This window comes from Equus asinus, chromosome 3 (genome assembly GCF_041296235.1).
Source record: "Equus asinus isolate D_3611 breed Donkey chromosome 3, EquAss-T2T_v2, whole genome shotgun sequence".
NCBI classification, from domain to species: domain Eukaryota; kingdom Metazoa; phylum Chordata; class Mammalia; order Perissodactyla; family Equidae; genus Equus; species Equus asinus.
The window spans coordinates 3,511,493-3,531,017 of record NC_091792.1 but is presented as its reverse complement, the minus strand read 5'-3'; the positions used below and the strand labels follow the sequence as shown (position 1 = coordinate 3,531,017).

At 53.6% G+C, this 19,525-nt stretch overlaps 1 protein-coding gene across 1 annotated transcript in view; it reads right to left on the bottom strand.

The window, feature by feature from the left end:
- The window catches only part of HADH (hydroxyacyl-CoA dehydrogenase), a 32,649-nt gene extending 13,854 nt beyond the window's left edge, over positions 1–18,795 (bottom strand). The window contains exons 1-4 of the mRNA XM_014839092.3: positions 18,066–18,795; positions 6,879–7,007; positions 3,661–3,818; positions 15–141 (exon numbers count right to left, since the gene is read on the bottom strand). Coding sequence (XP_014694578.1) covers positions 15–141; positions 3,661–3,818; positions 6,879–7,007; positions 18,066–18,197 — 546 coding nt within the window. The 5' untranslated portion in view covers positions 18,198–18,795. The remainder of the gene's footprint in view (positions 1–14; positions 142–3,660; positions 3,819–6,878; positions 7,008–18,065) is intronic.
- Between the last annotated feature and the right edge of the window lie 730 nt (positions 18,796–19,525).

Sequence of the window (19,525 nt, the reverse complement as noted above, 5' to 3'; positions counted from 1 at the left end):
AGAGACCCACTGACCTCCACAAGCTTCATCAAGGGCACTGGGTTGAAGAAATGGAGCCCGGCGAATCGGTCCTGTCTGGTGGTGGCGTTGGCTATGCTTGTAATCTGCAAAGAGGAAGTGTTGCTGGCAAAGATTGTGTGTCTGTGGAGAGAAGGATGGTGGAATGAGTCCCATCTTTGGACACAGGGTGCGACGCACAAGGCGACGCACCCTGCCCAGATCTGCTGTCAGAGAAAAGACACATCTTCACACAAGTGCTGAGATCAAGTGACCCGGCTCATTTAATTTAAAATGTTCTATTAAATAATTTAAAGGTTACCTGTTTCAAAGCATATTTAATCTTTACCAATATTTCTGTAATTTTAGGGAGCAAAATTTCTCGTGTCTACTTGTACTAGATAATCTTCATGTATGTGGAAAAAAAGGAGGCAGCTGCTTAACCAACCTCAGCCACAAAAGGAACCCTAAGAGATCAAGGAGCAACGAAAGAAAGAAGGGTGCGCCCCAGACGCTCCAAATAAAACACCCGAGCCTCAGCAGCAACGTCTGATAATAAACACAAACTAGGATCTTTTCCCCTCAAGTGAAAAGCTTTACTTTTCCACCGAATTGGAATTAAAAAGAAAACAGAAGAAAACCAACACGGTGGAAAGAAGTCTGAAGGCGACACAGGCAGAGCTGGGGACGGAAGGATACACGTCTGTACTAGCTACTCTGCTCGTAAAACCTCCAGGAAAGCAGTACCGTCTTCTGTCGTGGGTATAAAATATTAAGTTATTAGTTTTTAGAAATCCAACTGACTTAAACGAAAGTAACTTGTAAGACCAGGAAACCGAGGGTGCCGAAGGCCGGCAGGCAGATGGGGCTTCCCTGCAGCGCCACCTGGTGGACTCGCGGCGCTCTGCGGCCCCGGCCCAGGCAGGGGAGGGTCCCTGCTCCCCGGATCCACCTGCGGACCGGGCGGTGGGAGGAGAAACAACGCGGAAGGAGGGCAGAGCCAGGGGGCCCCTCCCAGGCTCCCCAACACCCGCCTCTCAAACCACTTCCGACTCCGCCAGTTTAAAAGCAGATGGGCGGCTTTTCTTTTTTTTAAAAAATGACATTTTTGAAGTTTAAAATTCCAGTTTTCAAAGTTTTTTGCTTTTTGATCAATGTGGGAAATAATATAAACTACCGCCCATCCCAGAGGGCGATGGGAAGACGTCTGCAACCACCACGAGCGAGGGGCGAGGCTGACAGCGCCGAGCGGCCGCGCCCCCCGCGCTGACGTGATGCCTCCACAGGGCACCTGAAGGGCAACGCACCCCCACAAGCGGAAAGGACGGCGCATGGCTGGAGGGCACGTCCGTCAGAGGACGAAGCAGCACAGAGCCCAGGCCCGGCACTGTCTCCGCAGAGGGATGCCCGCCCCCTCCGGCAGACCCTGCCTCCCCTGCAGACTCCGCCCTCCGGCAGGCCACACCTTCCCTAACAGACCCCGCCTTCCCTGCAGACTCCGCCCCTCCAACAGACCCCGCCTCCCCTGCAGACCCCGCCCCTCCAACAGACCCCGCCTCCCCTGCAGACCCCACCCCTCCAACAGACCCCGCCTTCCCTGCAGACTCCGCCCTTCCAACAGACCCCACCCCTCCAACAGACCCCGCCTTCCCTGCAGACCCCGCCCCTCCAACAGACCCCGCCTCCCCTGCAGACCCCGCCCCTCCAGACCCCACCCCCTCCAGCAGGCCCCGCCTCCCCAGGAGACTCCACCCACTTCCAGCAGACCCCCACCTCCCCCTGCAGGCACCACTCCCTCTAGCAGGCCCCACCTCCCCAGCAGGCCCCGCCCCACCAGCAGGCCCCACCCCCCAGGGGCGGCGGGCTCTGCCAGCGGCATCTGCACCGCCTGCCTCCAACACGAACACACTGCGGAGACACGGGAAACACGCAGGGCTGTCTTTATCTGCACAAGAATTACGCCCTCACATCTTCCGGGGACCACTCAACCCTCTGGCCCGTCTTTTGTCTTTCTCTTTCTAACACTCAGGTACCAAAACAGCGACTCCTCTCGAGCGTACTAACAGAAAACGGACAGCGCCAGCTTGCCGATGGCCGCTGCGCCCCCAGGCCTTGGCATGGAGAACCCGACACTGCGGCCGCTCTGTCCCTGCCGGCCAGGGCAGGACCCCCGCGGGCCGCTGAGGGCCCAGCCAAGCATGCTCGGACCATGAGAGCGCACGCCCTCCTCCTCCAGGACAGGCGCCTCATCAGGGCCTCCGCCCAGAACATCACTCCCGAACACTTGCCTCCCGTCACGGCATCCACCTGCACATCTCAGCAGGCGGTCGACAGAGGCGGAGACCTCAAATGGGCACGAGGGCGGGAGGGGGGCTGGCGGCTGGAGCAAAGTGCTCCTTATGGCATGCGCTGTCCTGTGTCCCGTGGCCCACATAAACTGAGGCACAGAGCCTAGTTCGGAGCCCAGCCCACAGCAGGCGCTCAGGAGATTGGAGCTGACTCTCCCCAACCGTCCTTCCGTTCCTCCATGCTGACAGAGGGCACAGCTGTCCCTGTCACTAGCGAATGACCAGCACTTCAATAATGGGGCAGGTGTTTTATTATCTTGGAGGGCTCCCTGCTGACTTCAGGGCCACGCCCCCACCCAGACGACCTGCTGTTCCTGTCCCAGGTTCCACAGCAGCCCCTAAACGCCAGTGTACAGAGCGTGAGCATGCTGATGAGCAGAGTGAGGGACAGGGGACACGGAGACGGTCGGGTAGGGCCTCTCCAGACACAGGCCACGCAGCCCTGAGGGTGACACTCCCGCAGGCCTCTCTGGAGCTAGGTGAGGGGTTCTCTGTACTGCTGCTCAGTGCTCGCTGCCTAGGAATCACTGTTGCCATATCTTACTCTGACACTCAGTTCCAACCAAGAAGGGTAAAGGGTGGCCAAACAAGCCACAAGGAAAATGAATGAAGCAGGCAGGTGTGACACCTGCCAAAAGCAGAAAGTCAGACCCAACGGAAGCTCCGGATTCTGAGAACCAGGGCTGCGGTGTGTGCCAGCTTGCAGACACCACACAGTCCCGAGCCCCGCCCTCCCGCATGCCTGACCCACATGGGGCCAGCTCTCCTCTCCCATCCTCCGCCAGGAAGCCTGGCAAGAACTCCACGCTCCTTTAATGCTCCCAGGAGTGTTCTGGTCCAACCCAGACAAAGCCCGAAGCAGGAGAGTCCTGCGGAACTCCGTGTAGTCAGAGGCGTCCATTCCCTTCAGTCACACTGTTGTTTGCGCCACCCAAGAACAGGGACATGCGAAAGTGCTCTAAGGTTCTTCAGCGACATTAAGGATATGCCCAGTGTCCTCCATCCTCTGGCCTGGGAGGGCCCATGACCCAGAGGCTGCAGGAGACAGAGGCCTTCCCAGATGGCCCCTTCATTCTACTGTGGGAAATGCCACCTCGTCTGGGGAGAAGGACCAGATCAGGGCAGCCCAACCCTCAGGGAGCAAACTGGGAGTGGGAAGATAGAGAACAAGGGAAGCAGTGTCTAGTATTCTGGAACAGCTGCTGGGTAGTAGAAAGAGAAGCAGCTTAGTCTCAGAAGACTCATTCCTGGGATAAACACCCGAGCCCAGGGAGGGAGCCCTCAGACCCAACAAGAACGCCCAGGGCTCACGTACTCAGCGGCAAACTTGTCCAGCCTCGTGAAGAGCTCGGTCTTCACCTTCAGATTCTCTACGATGGCCTCCACCACCAGGTCCGTGCTGTGGACCACAGACGCTGCGTCGGTGCTGGTCGATATGCTGCTCAGGGTCTTATCCACAAATTCATCACCAGCCTAACACAGTGGGAGGAAGGAGAAGAGGACAGTCACTGGGCGCACCGGAAAACGGTGTGTGATCTGCTGCTAAGGCACAGGAAAGAGGAGGGGGACGACAGGCCGGCACACCTCCAGACACAATCTGAATGCGCCCTGAAATTCTCAGAAATAAAACTCCCCCTGTTTTTGCTTAGGAATGATGGCATCTCAACGTACTTCCAGACAGCAGGGCAAGAACCAGCTTGTGAACAACCCCAACTGTTGGTCAACTGTCACTGCCATGTACAGCTCGTCCTCTTTCGAGCTCTCAGTCAGCTCTGCTCCCGTCACTGAACTGTCTCTTGGGGGTCCCTGCATCGGTCTGCTGGGCCAGTTTCCGCGGGAACACACTGCCATGCATTGTCCCGGGGACAGGCTTCCTGGAGGCCACAATCTGTTCTTCCAGAAAAGGCAGAAGCTCCGCTCGGCAGCATGCATTAGTCTGAGAGGTGGTGCTGACCATTCCCCTCTCACGGGAGGCAGAGATAGCTGGGTAAGGGCAAGAGAGCTGACCCTAGCGCTCACTCATCAGATGAGAAGCGCCATCACGGGCCAGCAACTGGCGTTTCAAAACACGCCAAACACAGCCTCTGTGCTCAAAGGGCATGCAGTCCCATCCTTCCTCGTTCGTGACTCCAGGTCTCCACAAACAGACCTCAGTTAGGGCAAAACCAGTGTCTTTATCAACGGCCATTTTATTTCAAGATATAATTTGCCCACAGGGCATCAAAACGGTCATAATCAGCAAAGGAATCCAGAATCACCACGTTCAACAGAAATAGAGTGTGAGACGAGAGGTGATCTTAAATTTGCTATTGGCTACATTTTAAAAAGTGCAGAGAAACTGGTAAAATTAATATTATTTAACCCAATATATCTAAGATACTATCATTTCAACTTGTAATCAATATAAAAAATATCGAGATGTTTTATATTCTTTTTCTATTAAGTCTTCAAAATCTGGCGTCTACTTTACACTTATAGCATACCTCGATTTAGACCAGCCACATGTCAAGTACTCAACAGCCACTTGTGGCTAGTGGCTCCTGCACTGGTGAGCGCAGAGTGGGACAACACAATACGTCAAGCAGGCAAGCTGAGGCCCACACGTCCCTCCTCCAAGCACGTCCCCGGCCGAGGCGAGAATCCTCAGGAGACTGGACCTCTGAGGAGCGGCCAGGCAGGAGCTGAGCATCCTGAGCACAGGCACCGTCTGTCTACCCTCAGGGCGGGACCCAGAGCCCCTGCCAAAGGGGACAATGGGCAGAAGTGTGCAGAGTAAACAAGTGAACAGCGCCGGTTATCTGGGTTCAGACTCTCTCTGTCCTGCACCCCAGCCCTCAGCCCAGGGCTCTTAAAGCCCGTGCCTGGACCCTCATCACGACACGCCCTGTACCAGGTCCCCCTGTCATTAAGAAAATGAGGCACAGGTGACGGAGATCTTAATCTCTCTCTGATAATTATTTCTTGGAGTTCTTCAGGGGAGAGGGTAAAATTATCTCCACCTCTGCCTCTGATTTTTAAAAGGTGACTAGACATTAAGAAAATGCAAACCAAAACCACAATGGGATACCACTTCACACCTCCTATGATGACTCTTATGAAAAAAAAGGAAAATAACAACATCCTGTTGGCCAGGATGTGGAGAACTCAGAACCTCTGTACATCGCCTGCAGGTGTGTAAAATGGTGCAGCCACCATGGAAAAGTCTGGCAGTTTCTCCAAAAGCTAAACGCAGGATTGCCACACGACCCAGCAGCTCCACCCCTAGGCATACACCTGCAAGAACCGAGACAGGGGCTTGAGCACACAGTGCGCCCAAGTCCACTGCAGCACCGTTCACAATAGCCCGAAAGTGGAAGAACGCCAGCGCCCACTGACAGACGAGCGGATAAACAAAACGTGGTGCATCCACACAGTGCAACGCCGCTCAGTAAGAAAAAGGAATGAAGTTCCGACACGTGGGACAGCCCGGAGGAACCCTGAAGACCCCAAAGCAAATGAGATAAATCAGTCAAAAAGGACAAATACTGCAAGATTCCACTGCTAAGCGGTCCCTGGAACAGGCAAATTCAGAGACAGAAGGCAGACTGGACGTCTCCGGGACGGGGGAGGAGGGGAGGCGGAGTTATTGCTTAGTGGGTACAGAGTCTGTTTAGAAAGATGGAAACATGTTGGAAAGAGTGGAGATGGTTGCACAATAGTGTGAATGTAATTAAAGTCACTAACTAAATTGTACCCTTAAAAATGGTTAAAATGGTAAATTTTACCACAATAAAAAATGTAAAAAGACAAGTAGACACATTGCTGTGGACACCCGAGGGGGACACACGACAAACCCAACTGCACCTAGTCTCTGCCTGTGACAAGGAGCCCATGGAGCTGCAGGGGGATGAGGCCCCAGCTCCTGTACCGAGGTGGCCAGGGCAGGCCACACTTCACGTGGTGACCTGTGCGGTGTCTCTAAGGAAGTGGGGACAGGTCGGCACACCGGAGCCCACCCTCCGAGGGCCCCTCGAGTGCGGGAGCTCTTCTGCCGTGGGATGGGGAACACAACTCACTCTCCATTTTCCTCTCTTTATAAAAAGTCGTCACGATTCTCTATCTAAATGCCACATTTACGACAGCATTCTCTTTTCAACTTGCAACTACAAACATTATCTTCCTGTTTCTCCCTCTTCTATCATTTTAGCAAAATAACTGATCTTCAATCCCAAATTCTCAGCGGAGATAATGAGTTCACTACCTGCAGAATCTTTCTCCTCAACCTCAAAACCTAGCCAACAACAAGGTTATTTACTTCACCTGTTTTGTAATCAGCCCCCAGGGAATGTGCAGTGACCGTGTTATCGGTTATTTACCTCTCCTGTATCAGTCCCCACGGAATGTGCAGTGACCGTGTTATTATATTGGTCTAAAGTTAACGGGGAAGTAAGTTTCACACAAACAACTTGAAAAGGCAGAGCAAAGGCCAGAACGGCTCACAGACATGACGTGGTCAGAGGACTCGTCTTGAGGACATCAATGACAAGAAGTCACCTTGGGGTTTTCTGCAAACTTCTTCTTGGCCACTCTCCTAAGGCTTTCCTCAATTCCCTTTCTCGATTTTGCCAGGATGTCCTCCGTCTGATCCACCAACACCACTGTGTGGCCAGTTGCTGCAGCAACCTAGAGCAAAAAAATACAGAAAACATGAAAGTTAAAAAAAAATGTAGTTTCATATTCCACGTGAACTCTACCACTATTCTATTTAAAATACTGAGTCAACACAATAATAAGCCAACATTAAGTAAACACACACTTCTTGCCAGACACGGCTCTAAACCCTTTACCTGGATGACAGCAAAGCCTCAAAACAGCCTTATAAGGTTAAGAAGGGTGCCCTGGTCACACGACGGGCAGGCGGCAGTGGGATGTGAATTGGGCTCTCGAGGCCACACTGGAACCACCTCCCTGACTGTGCTGCCCAGCATGGGAGCCACTAGCACACGTGGCCACGGAAACTAAATGGAATTAAAAGCCAATCCCTCAGTCGCACCAGCCACATTCCACGTGCTCGACAGCTCGTTCACAGCACCCACTCCCCGCCCACCACCTGTCTCCTTAGACCGGGAGCACCTGTGCAGCTCTAGCCCTCAGCTCGCTTCTTCTGTAGTCCTTAAACCAGCAACAGGAAAGACTCCAATAATGGTGGCAAAGACTCCTGTCCCCAAAGGCTATGTAGTGACAAGACTCTCAGGAAAGCAGGTCCCTGGTGCTCAGCCAGTTCAGGAGGGCGATTCCCTCCCCCCACGCCCACCCTGGCCGCACAGTGAGGAGGTTTGGGGAAGTCGCCCAAATGCACCTGGAGCTGGCTTACTTGGGCCACAATCAGTGACAAGTCAATCCCTATTTCATCACAGTTTGCCAACAGCTTTCGAAGGACTACGGAATAAGTACTGTGGGTAAACACAGCTCATCGGCCGCATTCCAGGCGGGTCGCACTGAGTTGGAGCATCAGTAAGAGGATAGACAGGACCCAACACAAATACACGCGATGCGGGACACCAGCACCACTGCCCCTCAGGGTCCAAGAAGACCCTCAGAATCCCTGCTCTGACCCTGTGTGGACCAGCGGTGCATACGAATGGACCTGCTCGCAGATGACAGTACAAAGTCACTGTAAACCACCATCACGGTGTGAGATTTCTCAAACCAGGCAACTAAAACTCAAAGCTGAAAACCAAGGAGGAAAAGCAACAGAAGAGCAGAATTCAGAGGCAAAGAGGTTCAAACCCCACGGCAAGATTTCCAAAGAACGCTTTAAAAATGGGGAGCCAGGCTTTAAGTAGACGTGAATCACACCGGCGCCTACAGCTTCTCCCCAAGAGTTGCACAAGGGCTGCGAGCCGGGGCCTGTGGGGCCTGGAGGCAGCATCAGCACCGCCAACGCCCACAGCCCACCCGGGCTCCAAGAACAGGAAGTGCTGCCAGGACTGGAAGGCTCGACAACCACGGCGGGGTCGGGGGGTCACCGACACAGGCCGGTGGTGAACCTGCCCTGTGGGCAGAAGCCCCGGCTGCCGGTGCCCCGGATGCAGGCAGGCAGCGCGGTCAAAGCAAGACAACGCCCCAGAAGCAAAACACCCAGCAATCTCGACCTGAGTTCTCCGTAAGCAACAGAGAACAAGGCCCACGTGCCCACACCTCCAGTCCACGCACACGAATCTGAACCTCCAATTCAGTAAATCAGAGTAAACAAGCAAGAGCAAATCTAGAAATGGTGCCCAGGACAACACAGCAGGCCTGAGATGTACCCTCAGGAAGGCCTTGGTGGCATGGGGAACAGAGTGGAGAGGGTCCAGTGATAAGAGTGGCTCGCTGGGCCTGAACTGCTTGGCAAGGTGATTTATGCCGACGCCTGCTTTCCTTCTGGGAGCCAGGAGTTTGGCACTTGCCAGGCAGAGGTGCCCATGTGCCAGCCCCAGTGAAAACCCTGGCTCTGGGTCTCCAAGGAGCACCCCTGGCAGACGACACTTCCCAGGGCTGTCACCCTGGCGCTGGGGGAATGGGGCATATCCTGTGCAACCACGGGGAGAGTGCTCCGGAAGCCCATCGGCTCTCTCACGCTCCGCCCCGCGCTTCCCCCTTCACTGATTCCACTCCAGCCTTTGGCTGTAGTAATCACAGTATGACTTGTGAGTATGACGATGGGCTGGGTCCTGTGGGTAAATCCCAAACCTAGGGGGGCAGGACTGAGTGGGGAGCCCTGACATGGAAACTAAGAAAATAAATCTCAGTTCCAGATGCAGCTGGTGATGACACTGAGCCGCTCACAGACGGGCACACCGGGGCCACAGCTGACTCCGTTCCCAGGCTGGGAGGCAGAGGTGCGGGCTTGGGCCTCCCGCTCTTGTTCTGGTCCCTGGGCCTGACAGTGCCAGGGAAGAACGCAGGTGATTTTCACTTGATTTCTCTTAACCTCTGACCTGTGTCATCCTTTGAGGGACAGGACTCCTCTGATTCCTACTGGCCCAGGTCCCAATCTGCCTTCCCTCCTCCACCTCCAGCAGGCCTCACTCGGGCTTTCTGCTCCTCAAGGAGCTGGGGAAGAAACTTCAAGTCCATCTGGCCTGAGACGGTGCCGAAGCCGAAGGGAACAGAGACAAAGACAACGAGGGCAAAGTCCTTTAGCTGAGAGACTTCAGAATTTCACTGACAAAACATTAAAAAAACCCAACTCAACAACAGAAGGCTCCACATGTGGGATGTCAAACAAGATAACTCAAGTTCCTACATTACATGCAAGGCCCTCAGGACAGAGACGGCCTCCTCCCCACACATCACTCCCCCGCCTGACCCCCAGCACCACCCCAAGCCTTCGGCTCCCGGCACCTGCTGCTGCCTCTCCCCTCTGGCCTCTCACTGTCCACGCCTCCGCCCGCTTCACCGTGTTACTAAGCCTATCACCTCCAGATACTACATAAGATCACTTCCCAATCTTATACCCCAAGATCCTCGGGGCCCCAGGCTGGGTCTCCCCTCCCTTCATGCTCCTGTAACACCCATGCGTACCCTGATCACTGCACCACCCCACCACACTGTGTTATCACAGGCTGTTTAGGTGCCGTCGCCCCCACTGCAGGCCCCGGAATAAATGTCATTCATCTTTGCTGAGTACCGAGACCCCGTGGCCTGGCTGTGGCGGGTTGCCAGGAAATGCTGATGGAACAAACACATCTGGTAGACAAGCCAAGACGAGATCAGGTCTCCTGAAGGTCCAGGGCTCTTGTCATCCATGTAGCTGAGGGGTTCCTCTCACAATGTGAAAGTAACTACATTATTCAGGGCTCTTCCTGAGAAAAGAAGCTCGTGTGTCCTGGATGCGAGGAAACCAAGCACAGGCATTGTTCTCTAATGAAGCCACGACTGCGCCCAGGGGGTGGCGGAGGGTGGACCACAGAAAGAAGAGGACTTTCCTCCTCCTCCCAGAGTCTGTCATGTCTCCACTAAATAAGGAGGACTCCTCCTAGCACCAACCTGAGTGACTGCAACTTAGATCGACCGCTGAGATCTCCTGTTTCACATGATAGTGACCGGCACGCTGTGAGACGTTGAGGACAAGCAGTCCGCAGTGGAAAAAGTTTTATTTGAAGGCTATGTCCTCAGCTCCAGGACTCGCCAGCCTTGGTGGAAGGCAGGCTTAGGCAGAGAGAAATATTTTTAGACTAGGGTGCTTCAGACCTGTAAAAATAGGCCGAGTGAACAGCACGCTTGTCAAAGGCCCCGAGTACTTGGGCCGCAGGGCCAAGTTGACATGCCGAGCAGAGGCACGCTGGATTCAGGTTTCTGCAAACGTACCACCAGATCTGAAGCAGCTTCCCTGAAGCCTAACTTGAATGGTGAACTACTGAGAACTCCGTCAGCTGGTCCAGGGAGGTGTCCCATCTGCCCCTAACTACAGGAGGGCTGAGTTTCATCAGCATGTTCTCTCAGAAAAACTGCAGGGGCCGGCCCTGTGGCCTAGTGGTTAAGTTTGGGGTGCTCTGCGTCAGCAGCCCAGGTTCGTGGGTTTGGTTCCTGGGCAGGGACCCACACCACTCATTAGCCATGCTGTGGCAGTGACCCACATACAAAATAGAGGATGACTGGCATACAGCTGGCTCAGAGCAAATCTTCCTCAGGGGGAAAAAAAAAGAAAAATTGCAAAGCTGTGCAAACTCGCTGACACACCCAAATTCTGACTTCCTCCCAATCCTCAGAATGCACGCAGCAAGTCAGCACTCTCCATGCTGACTGCGCCCCAGAGGCAGCTGTGCCTTCACACCAACGCCTGGCTTTGGGTTCTCATGACTGGATCCAGGGAGGAAAAAGTCATAAATCAGGTGTATCTCTCAGATCCGGCAGTGCTGGCTCATGCTGATCTCTGTTGCGCAACCCCCTGAACCCGGTCAGCAGCAGCAGTGGTCTTCAGAAACTTCCACATCAGAAAAGGGCACTCTCCTGAGGCTTTCAAACACCACCACCACCATAACCAGCTGGTTTGTTCTTGAAAGAGTTAAGTTCATTGGCTGGCCTCCTTTTTTGGACTTGGATATTTATATCTCAGAAAGTATTTCTGAAAAGCCAAGGATATGTGTCTCCATTTTTAGACAAGAAGTCTGTTAAATTCACAATTTTTTAAAAAATTCAATAAGCATCTGGATTTGATAACAGAGAAAATATCTTCTCTCCCAGGACACTCCCCTCCCCTCTCCCACAAATTCTGGAAAGGAGAAGGGATAACTGGCCATGTTGATGTCCAGTTATCCACCAACTCAATTATATGGAAGGCCCTCTGAAAGAGGTTGCCACGACGGACACTTCTGAGCAGAGGAGAGAGCTACCAACCCAACTTGCCCTCCGGGAAGACGCACATGGCAATGTGTGTCAGGATGAGTAGATTTTTCCTATTAGTTTTTGCTGAAAAGGACCAATCAAAAGGCTCTCTCGGGGCTGGCCCCATGCCCTAGAGCTAAGTTCGGCGCACTCCACTTTGGTGGCCTGGGTTCGGTTCTTGGGCACAGACATACACCATTTGCCAGCAGCCATGCAGTGGTGGCGACCCACATAAAAAATAGCGGAGGACTGGCATGGATGTCAGCTCAAGGTGATCTTCCTCAGCAAAAAGAAGGCTCTCACAACAGTGCAGGTACCGTACCAGTGCCTGGTCCAGGAATCACAAAGCAGAGAGCAGGGAAAGAGCCCTCCTCAGAGAGGAGAGCCCAGAGCCTCTGCAGTATGCAGGAGACTCTGACCCCGACCCCACCCGCAGATGCACATGGCTGGGGGAACAACAACGGCAAGGACAGAGGGAGGATGCTCTCCAGGAAAGCTGGAGGGGCACAGGGAGGGAACAAGATGCATTCACTAGGTCTTGGCAAGTGAGCTTGAGTCTGTTATGGACAGAAAGATGCAGCAGAGCATCCAGAGGGAGACAACCAGCAGGTGACTCATTTTGAGTCCAGAGCTGAGCAGAGGTGAAGCTGACACCTGTTGATCCCAGACACCCACAAAGGATGCCCTTGCTCATGGAGGCCACACTTCTCCCCACAAGACAGCAGAGGCCAGAGGTGCAGGCAGAAATGTGATCTCAGCCTCGGGGTCTCTGGCCAGCAGCACAGGAGTTGAGAGACCCCAGACCCAGCCCCCTGCTCCGCCTCTGACCCCTGACCCCAAATGCCATCTCTGCAGGGTTGATTATTATAACAGTCGCATGAAATGATAGAAACATCAAACTACTCTGAATACAATAAAGTGTCACATTTGTAGAGTGTTAGGTGCGAGGCTCTATTGAACCTGAACACGTAACACCCAAAATCGCACAAACGGAACACTAAGATCCTCCTTCTCAACAACCCACACAACAGTCTTAAACCTTCAGCGCTGTTTGAACTCCCCATGTCTCCCTTTCAAACATCTTCAAAGCCAGTTAGGAGAATCTTTGTGTGTATGTGAGGAAGATCAGCCCTGAGCTAACATCTGCTGCCAATCCTCCTCTTTTTGCTGAGGAAGACTGGCCCCGAGCTAACATCCATGCCCATCTTCCTCTCCTTTATATGTGGGACACCTACCACAGCATGGCTTATCAAGCAGTGCCATGTCTGCACCCGGGATCCAAACCGGCAAACCCCGGGCCACCGAAGCGGAATGTGAGCACTTAACCGCTGCGCCACTGGGCCGGCCCCAGGAGAATCTTAAATGAGAGAAGTCATGCCTGGACCAGATCTGATGGATCTACATTTCCTGAATGGTCACCACTGAACACGCTGGGCGACTCTGAGCACTTAGCTCCTCGGACCCTCACGACACTGCGAGGCGGCTCCCATCTCTCCCAGGAAAGGAAGAGGCAGAGAGGGGTTCGGTGACGGGCCCAAGGTTCCCACATCCAGGAGAGGCAGGGCCGACACCTCCCTCCTGCCCACTTTCAAGTGCTGTACCACGCTCAGCAGAAACCAGCACACTGCCTCACTAGGTAACCCAGGGGAGACATGGCGTAGAGAGCAGGGGCATGACCTTCCTGGCCCCAGGAGACCCAGGCAGGGAGGGGGTGCCCAAGGTGGACACAGGGAGAAGAGAGAAGGAGGAGGAAGGAAATCAGAAACTCAAGCAAGGGTCAGGCAGTGCGAGGCTGGACCTAGGGGACCTGGCGGAGAAAACCCACAACCTGACCTGGGTGCCGCTTGCGCTCTACAACACCCAAACTATATCCCGGGCTTCTTTCTTCTTCGCCTGGCAGCCGTCCTCCTCATGCAGCATCTGCAGCCCTGTCCCAGGGGCAACGACTACTACGCTGACAGAGGCTGGTATCCCCATCCCAGGACATCACGAGAGCAGAGGAGGGCCCAGGGAAGAAGTGGCCACCCCGGGGATGAGCGGTGAACTTCCTGACAAGCACGATCACACACCCTCGACGAGGAAAGAACACCTGGGAACAGAAACGCTCCCTCCCAGAAGGACAGGAAAAGGAGAGCTCACAGCCAGTGACTGCGCCATCTCCTGTGACCCTGAAACTTGTCCCAGGCCACCGCAGTCTCCAAGCAAACTTCAACAGAGACGCGCTCACTGCAGCAACAGAAAAGAGGCAAACCAAGAACAACACAAAGCGATGCAGACCACACTTCTCTTCGGCACCAGAAACTCCAGAGTCGGGGGCCAGAGAAGAGATGGGTGAGCAAATTCAGCGGCTGGGGAGAAAAGCAGCTTCGGGTCCACGGGAGTCCTCCTCAAGCACGGCAGAGCAACACCAACGCTGGGGAAACGTCCACCTGCAGCTTAAGATGCCCCCCCGCCCCCAACTTCCAAGGAGTTCTTTCCAGAAGAAAGGTGTACTTTTGGCTTTTTAAGAGGGAGACACACACAAGCTTTGGGTGAGAAGGACCGGGCCCCAAACCCCTTCAGGACGCAAAGTCTCTCACACCCTCGAAGGTGTAGGTGGCGCACTAAGGAAGGCTGCACAGAGAGCGCAGAGAAATCGGGGCCCTGAAGTGCCATTCCCAGGGAGCCCACAGGCTCCTCACCAGACACCTGGGGAAAGCTCCAAGCTCCCTGGGCCCCTTGGGTGGAAAAGGCAAGGGCCGAGCAGAGCTCAGAGAGGACGCGTTCTATAAACTGGAGAAGCGCACCGTCAGCAGGTTTCTTCTCATGAAGCAAAAAGCAGCCTGTGCTCCCTCGCGGGTCTTTTAATTCTGTACACTTTCTTGCCACCTAAGTACCAGGCTAAAGATAAAGTGGCAATCAGAACCAAGGCAGAGGCACATAATGATGCCCACAAAATGGGCAAACACACAAAATGCGTTAACCTGACTTAAATATTAACCTGCAGGCTGAGGGATTTTTTTTTTTTAATGTAAAACAAACAAAAGAAATGACAGGCCAAGTAGACCCTCCCAGAGAACACAAACGTACAAATGGCCCGTGCTCTGATCAAACGTAACCAAGCACGGACCTCACTCATCTTAAATTGCTTAATTGCTTGAGATAAGTGTCAGGCTCCCACAAAACCTATTCAAATTTTTTTCATCCTACTCAGCATGAACTGGAACATATGGCAAAATGATAAATTTTTAAAAAATTAAAATTGTAAACAGAACTATACCTTAATTAAAATTAAAACTGCAGGGGCCCCATGGCCGAGTGGTTAAGTTCAAGCACTCCGCTTCAGTGGCCCAGGGTTTTGCTGGTTTGGATCCTGGGTGTGGACCTAACACCGCTCATCAGGCCACGCTGAGGTGGCGTCCCACATAGCAGAACCAGAAGGTCCTACAGCTAGAATATACAACTATGTACTGGGGGGCTTTGGGGAGAAGAAAAAAAACCAGGAAGACTGGAAACAGATGTTAGCTCAGGGCCAGTCTTAAAAAAAAACCTACAGTCACGTGCCACATAATGATGATCCGGTCAAGGACGGACCGCATATATGACGGTGGTCCCATAAGATTGGTACCATATAACCTAGGTGTGTAGCAGGCCATACCATCTAGGTGTGTGTAAGTGTACTCCATGATGTTTGCACAAGAAGGAAACCGCCTAACAACACATTTCTCAGAGCATGTCCCAGGTTGTTAACGACGCATGACTATAGTTAGAGACAGTTCAGGAGAGTGAAGATAAATGCATAACTTAGATGCCAGCCTGTGCTTATGCTTTTAAGGCTTTTCTGAGGATTTACACTGCGGGGAAGATAAAAAGCGCCTTCCCTCTTTTCAGAGGTCCCAAGCTGCAGTATCAACTGGCACGTACCTCCAAGATTAAGCAAGATGCAACAGAATCATGACCATTATTTTCCATCTAACTATGACACCTACCTCAGCAGCAACGATCAGAGATGGAGTAGATAAGAGAGCAGAAGGACAAAGAGAACTGCCAGAAGATAACAATCACAGAGGCAGCTAACATTGTGTGAACTCTTATCAGGAGCCAGACACCATGCTGAGCACCTGACACGCACTAGTTCGTTCATCCTCTCCATCTCCTGCGAGGCTAGCACTAGTTATCAGTCCTACTCTACAGATGAGTAAACCGAGGCTTTCCCATGTCAACACAGCCAGCGTGAGGGAGAGCCAGCATACAGGTCGTCCCGTTGCCCCACACTGCACTGGAGCCAATCTACACGAAAACACATTAACTAACTAGTTGGTGGCACTCAATAAGCAAAACAGATTCACCCTGTGCAAACGCTGTAGGTCAAGGAGCACAAAGAATGAGGCAATACTCCTAGAACGACAGGCTGAAGGGGAGAGAGCAGAACAGATGAGCTGACCCACTGGAAACACCCCTGAAATCAACCAGCTGGCTGACAGCAGCACAGACGTTGCACAGGAAAGCATGAGTCCCCTCCACAGGATTAGAGCTGTCACCTAAAGTGGCTGAGGCTCTTTTAAATCCTGTTATGTACGATGGAACTACTGTTCCTTACGACCGGCCACTTTTAGACTTCTGGTCTTCAACAACTTTTAGAACGACAGCTCCATTATGTTTCCAACCTATGGGGTAAATAACTCTCTTTTTCCCCCCTAAGTTTGAAAAGGGACTCCCTTGTCCGACTACTTAAGGATTTGATCTACAAGTCTGTGTTCCTATCAATGTCAATTATTTCTCCTCCCGTCGCCTCAGATGAAAGCTCCAATACCATACCCATCATTTTAGGTGCTACCTCTGTGCTTTTTCATGCAACCTAACACCCTTTTTTTATGGTATCCAGTAATGGACGCAGCATTCCAGGTTCTGAGCTATCTGACTTTGTACAAAAGTTGAGGTGATGCGTTCTACCTAGTTTCTACTTAGTTTCTAACCCTCTTCCATGGACGCCTTCAAGACACGGTCCACAATCGTTTCTGCGTCCATTTCCTATGTTGTCACTTGAGGCTAAAAGCCCTAATACCTTGTCAGTAAGATGTTGTCTAATTGTTTTTAAACAAATACATTATTTGATACCTGCACACAACAAATCTCACTCTCACAGCCTTGGGAAATTCTGTTGGAGCAGGGGCACAAGTGCACTCAACCCAAACTTCCTCCTAGGATCACATACTATAATATATGGAACTTTAAAGAGACCCACTCCTCTTCATGTGTCACACAGATCATGGGGACACCACAACCTAGCAGCCAGGGCAACCACACCATAAAAAGAGGAATGTATGTCCAAAATCATGATCTCAGAAGAAAGAAATGGAGACTGTAAGATGCAGACCGATAAAATGGTTATGAAATACACGTTAGGAGAAAATGCGATCAAATTAATGTGTTGCAAAAAAGTTGCAGGGAGGGGAAAACCAAGAAGCGTAATAAAAGATTTTCTAAAAAGCAAGCATGGAAGTGTGAAGTTGGTAGGAGACAGACACTGAAAAAACTAAACTCTTCCACGACTGGAGCCACTGCACCTGAGCCCTCCGCTAAAAAAAGTTAGGTAAGTGCCGCCCCCAACCATACAAGTTGCAAAAGGGCTGAATTGCTAAAAATACAATCAGCTAAGATAGGAAAATCTATAGGTTCTCCAACAGCAGCTGGAATGTAACCACTAAAAGGAAGTCAGTGACAGGCAAGTATCCCAGCGTTCGGGTAACCAATTGCGCAACGACCCTGAACCACAGCTCAGCTGGACCTGGGCAGAGTCCCGCAGAGCGGAGACTCCTCCCGGCCCTCACCCCTTTATCTCCCCCGCCACCCTCCCCAGCGCCCAAGCCGCGCAGCTCCCGCAGAGAGGGCACGAAGTCAAAGGTCGCCCAAGCACTGCAGCTGCCAGGATCCCAGGACCTGCCAAGCCCTGATTAGGAAACTTCACGCTGTGCTACAGAGGTGATGACTTTGTAACCCAGCAAGCAAAGGAAACCCCCGGCGGGAAGAAAGGAGACGCGTCAGGGAGGGTAGAAAGCCGCTCTGACAACGACTGCAGAATTGCAACAACTGATCGAAAGGTCCTGGAAGCCAGCGGGGCTGACGGCGAGCGGCCACTCCACCCGTGCACATGCACACTCTCTTCTCCGCACCGCTCGGGCCAAAGTGCATGCCCGACCGCGCCTGGACCGCCGTCGGGCCCGGGAGCGGGTGGAACCCAGGGACCAGGAAACAGGCTCGGCCCGGGACCCGGGCCCTGGGGGCGGAGACTCGGGCCCGCACTCCGGACCTCCAGGGCGGGCCAGCCGATGGCCCTCGCGCTCCCATCCCAGGCGCGCGGCACGGAGCGGGCGCTGCGGGGGCGCTCACCTGCGCGATGCCCGCGCCCATCAGCCCGCCGCCGATGACCGTCACGTGCTTGACCATGATCTTCTTGGCTGCGGCCGACGCGGCGGACGAGGAGGACATGGCGCGCACGAACTGCCTGGTGACGAAAGCCATGGTGCGGAGGCGGGGGCTGCGACGAGCCGGGCGGAGAGGGTCGCCGGGCGCAGCAACAGCAGTTCAGACCTCGGGGGCGGAGGCCCAGGCGCCCGTCGCCCCGCGCCCAGGGCGTGGCCGTGACGTGCTCGGCGGCGGGCGGGGACTCACGGCGCGCTCCTCCCACTGGCCCAGACGAACCCCGCCCCCGCGCCCCGGGCGTGGCCGTGACGTCATCGGCGGCGGGGCGGGGACTCGCGGCGCGCTCCGCCCATTGGCCCAGACAAACCCCGCCCCCGCGCCCTGGGCGTCGCCGTGACGTCCTTGGCGGCGGCGGGGCTCGCGCTCTAACGTCTGGGCCGGGCGCCGGGCTCACGTGGTCCGCCGGGCACTCTCTTCCGCCGCCTGGCCGGCTGGCTGGTCGCGGGAGAGTGTCCGCGCGGGGTAGCCCCTCCTCGTAGAAGCCCCCGACGGTACCCGATGGAGACGGGGTCTTGCCTGCTACCTTCTCGCCGTGAGACTGGTGCACTTCTCGGCGCCGAGTACATACGGGCTCTTGGCTGCGGGCATCAGACCCCAAATGAGCGCCCTGCGTTCACGTCACCGAATACCCAACTCCAGGGGTGCTCTTAATCCGGCGCGTATTGATTCCACTGAAACGGAAGGAAACAAACTGCCCACGCCCAAAACAAATGTGCGGAGACCAGGAGTCTCGATGCATGGATAAGGCCCAGGGCAGGGAGAGGGAGTGACCTTGGGTCACCCGTGCAGCTCCGTGCGGTGGACGTGTGATCTCTCAAGGTCGAGGAGCGATCTTTGTGGTGGAACTGATAATAGAATCATGGGAAAGGGATGTCTGTCCAAGGAGTGCAAGACTTGATACCAACCAGGCCAATCTTCTGTGAATAATCCTTCGTTATTGTACCTTAGTGATACAGAATTATTGCTTAGTTTTTAAATATGTGATAAAGATCCACAAACTCACCCTGCAAACAGGAGTCAGCCTCCCCCATTAGAAGTAACCATGGTAGTGAATCCTGTGTCCACCATTCCTTTGTGTTTCTCTCATTTTTATAGCTAATTCCGTAAGAACATGGGAGAAGCGCTGTTGCTGAGCACTCGTTAGGCTTGGGACAATACAAAGAGGATCCTCCTGGCTGAGGAGACAGTGTTACATCCAAATAATGAAAGTTCGTGGGGTGCCAGAACGTAGGGAATGCAAACGCCCATGGGACTAGAAATGGAAAAGGAAGATCACAGAGAGAAACCTAGAAGTTGAAGCATGAGTCAATTTTTGAGGAAAAGTGAATTCTAGGAGCAGCAGCAGCACATGCAAAGGTAGAAAGAAA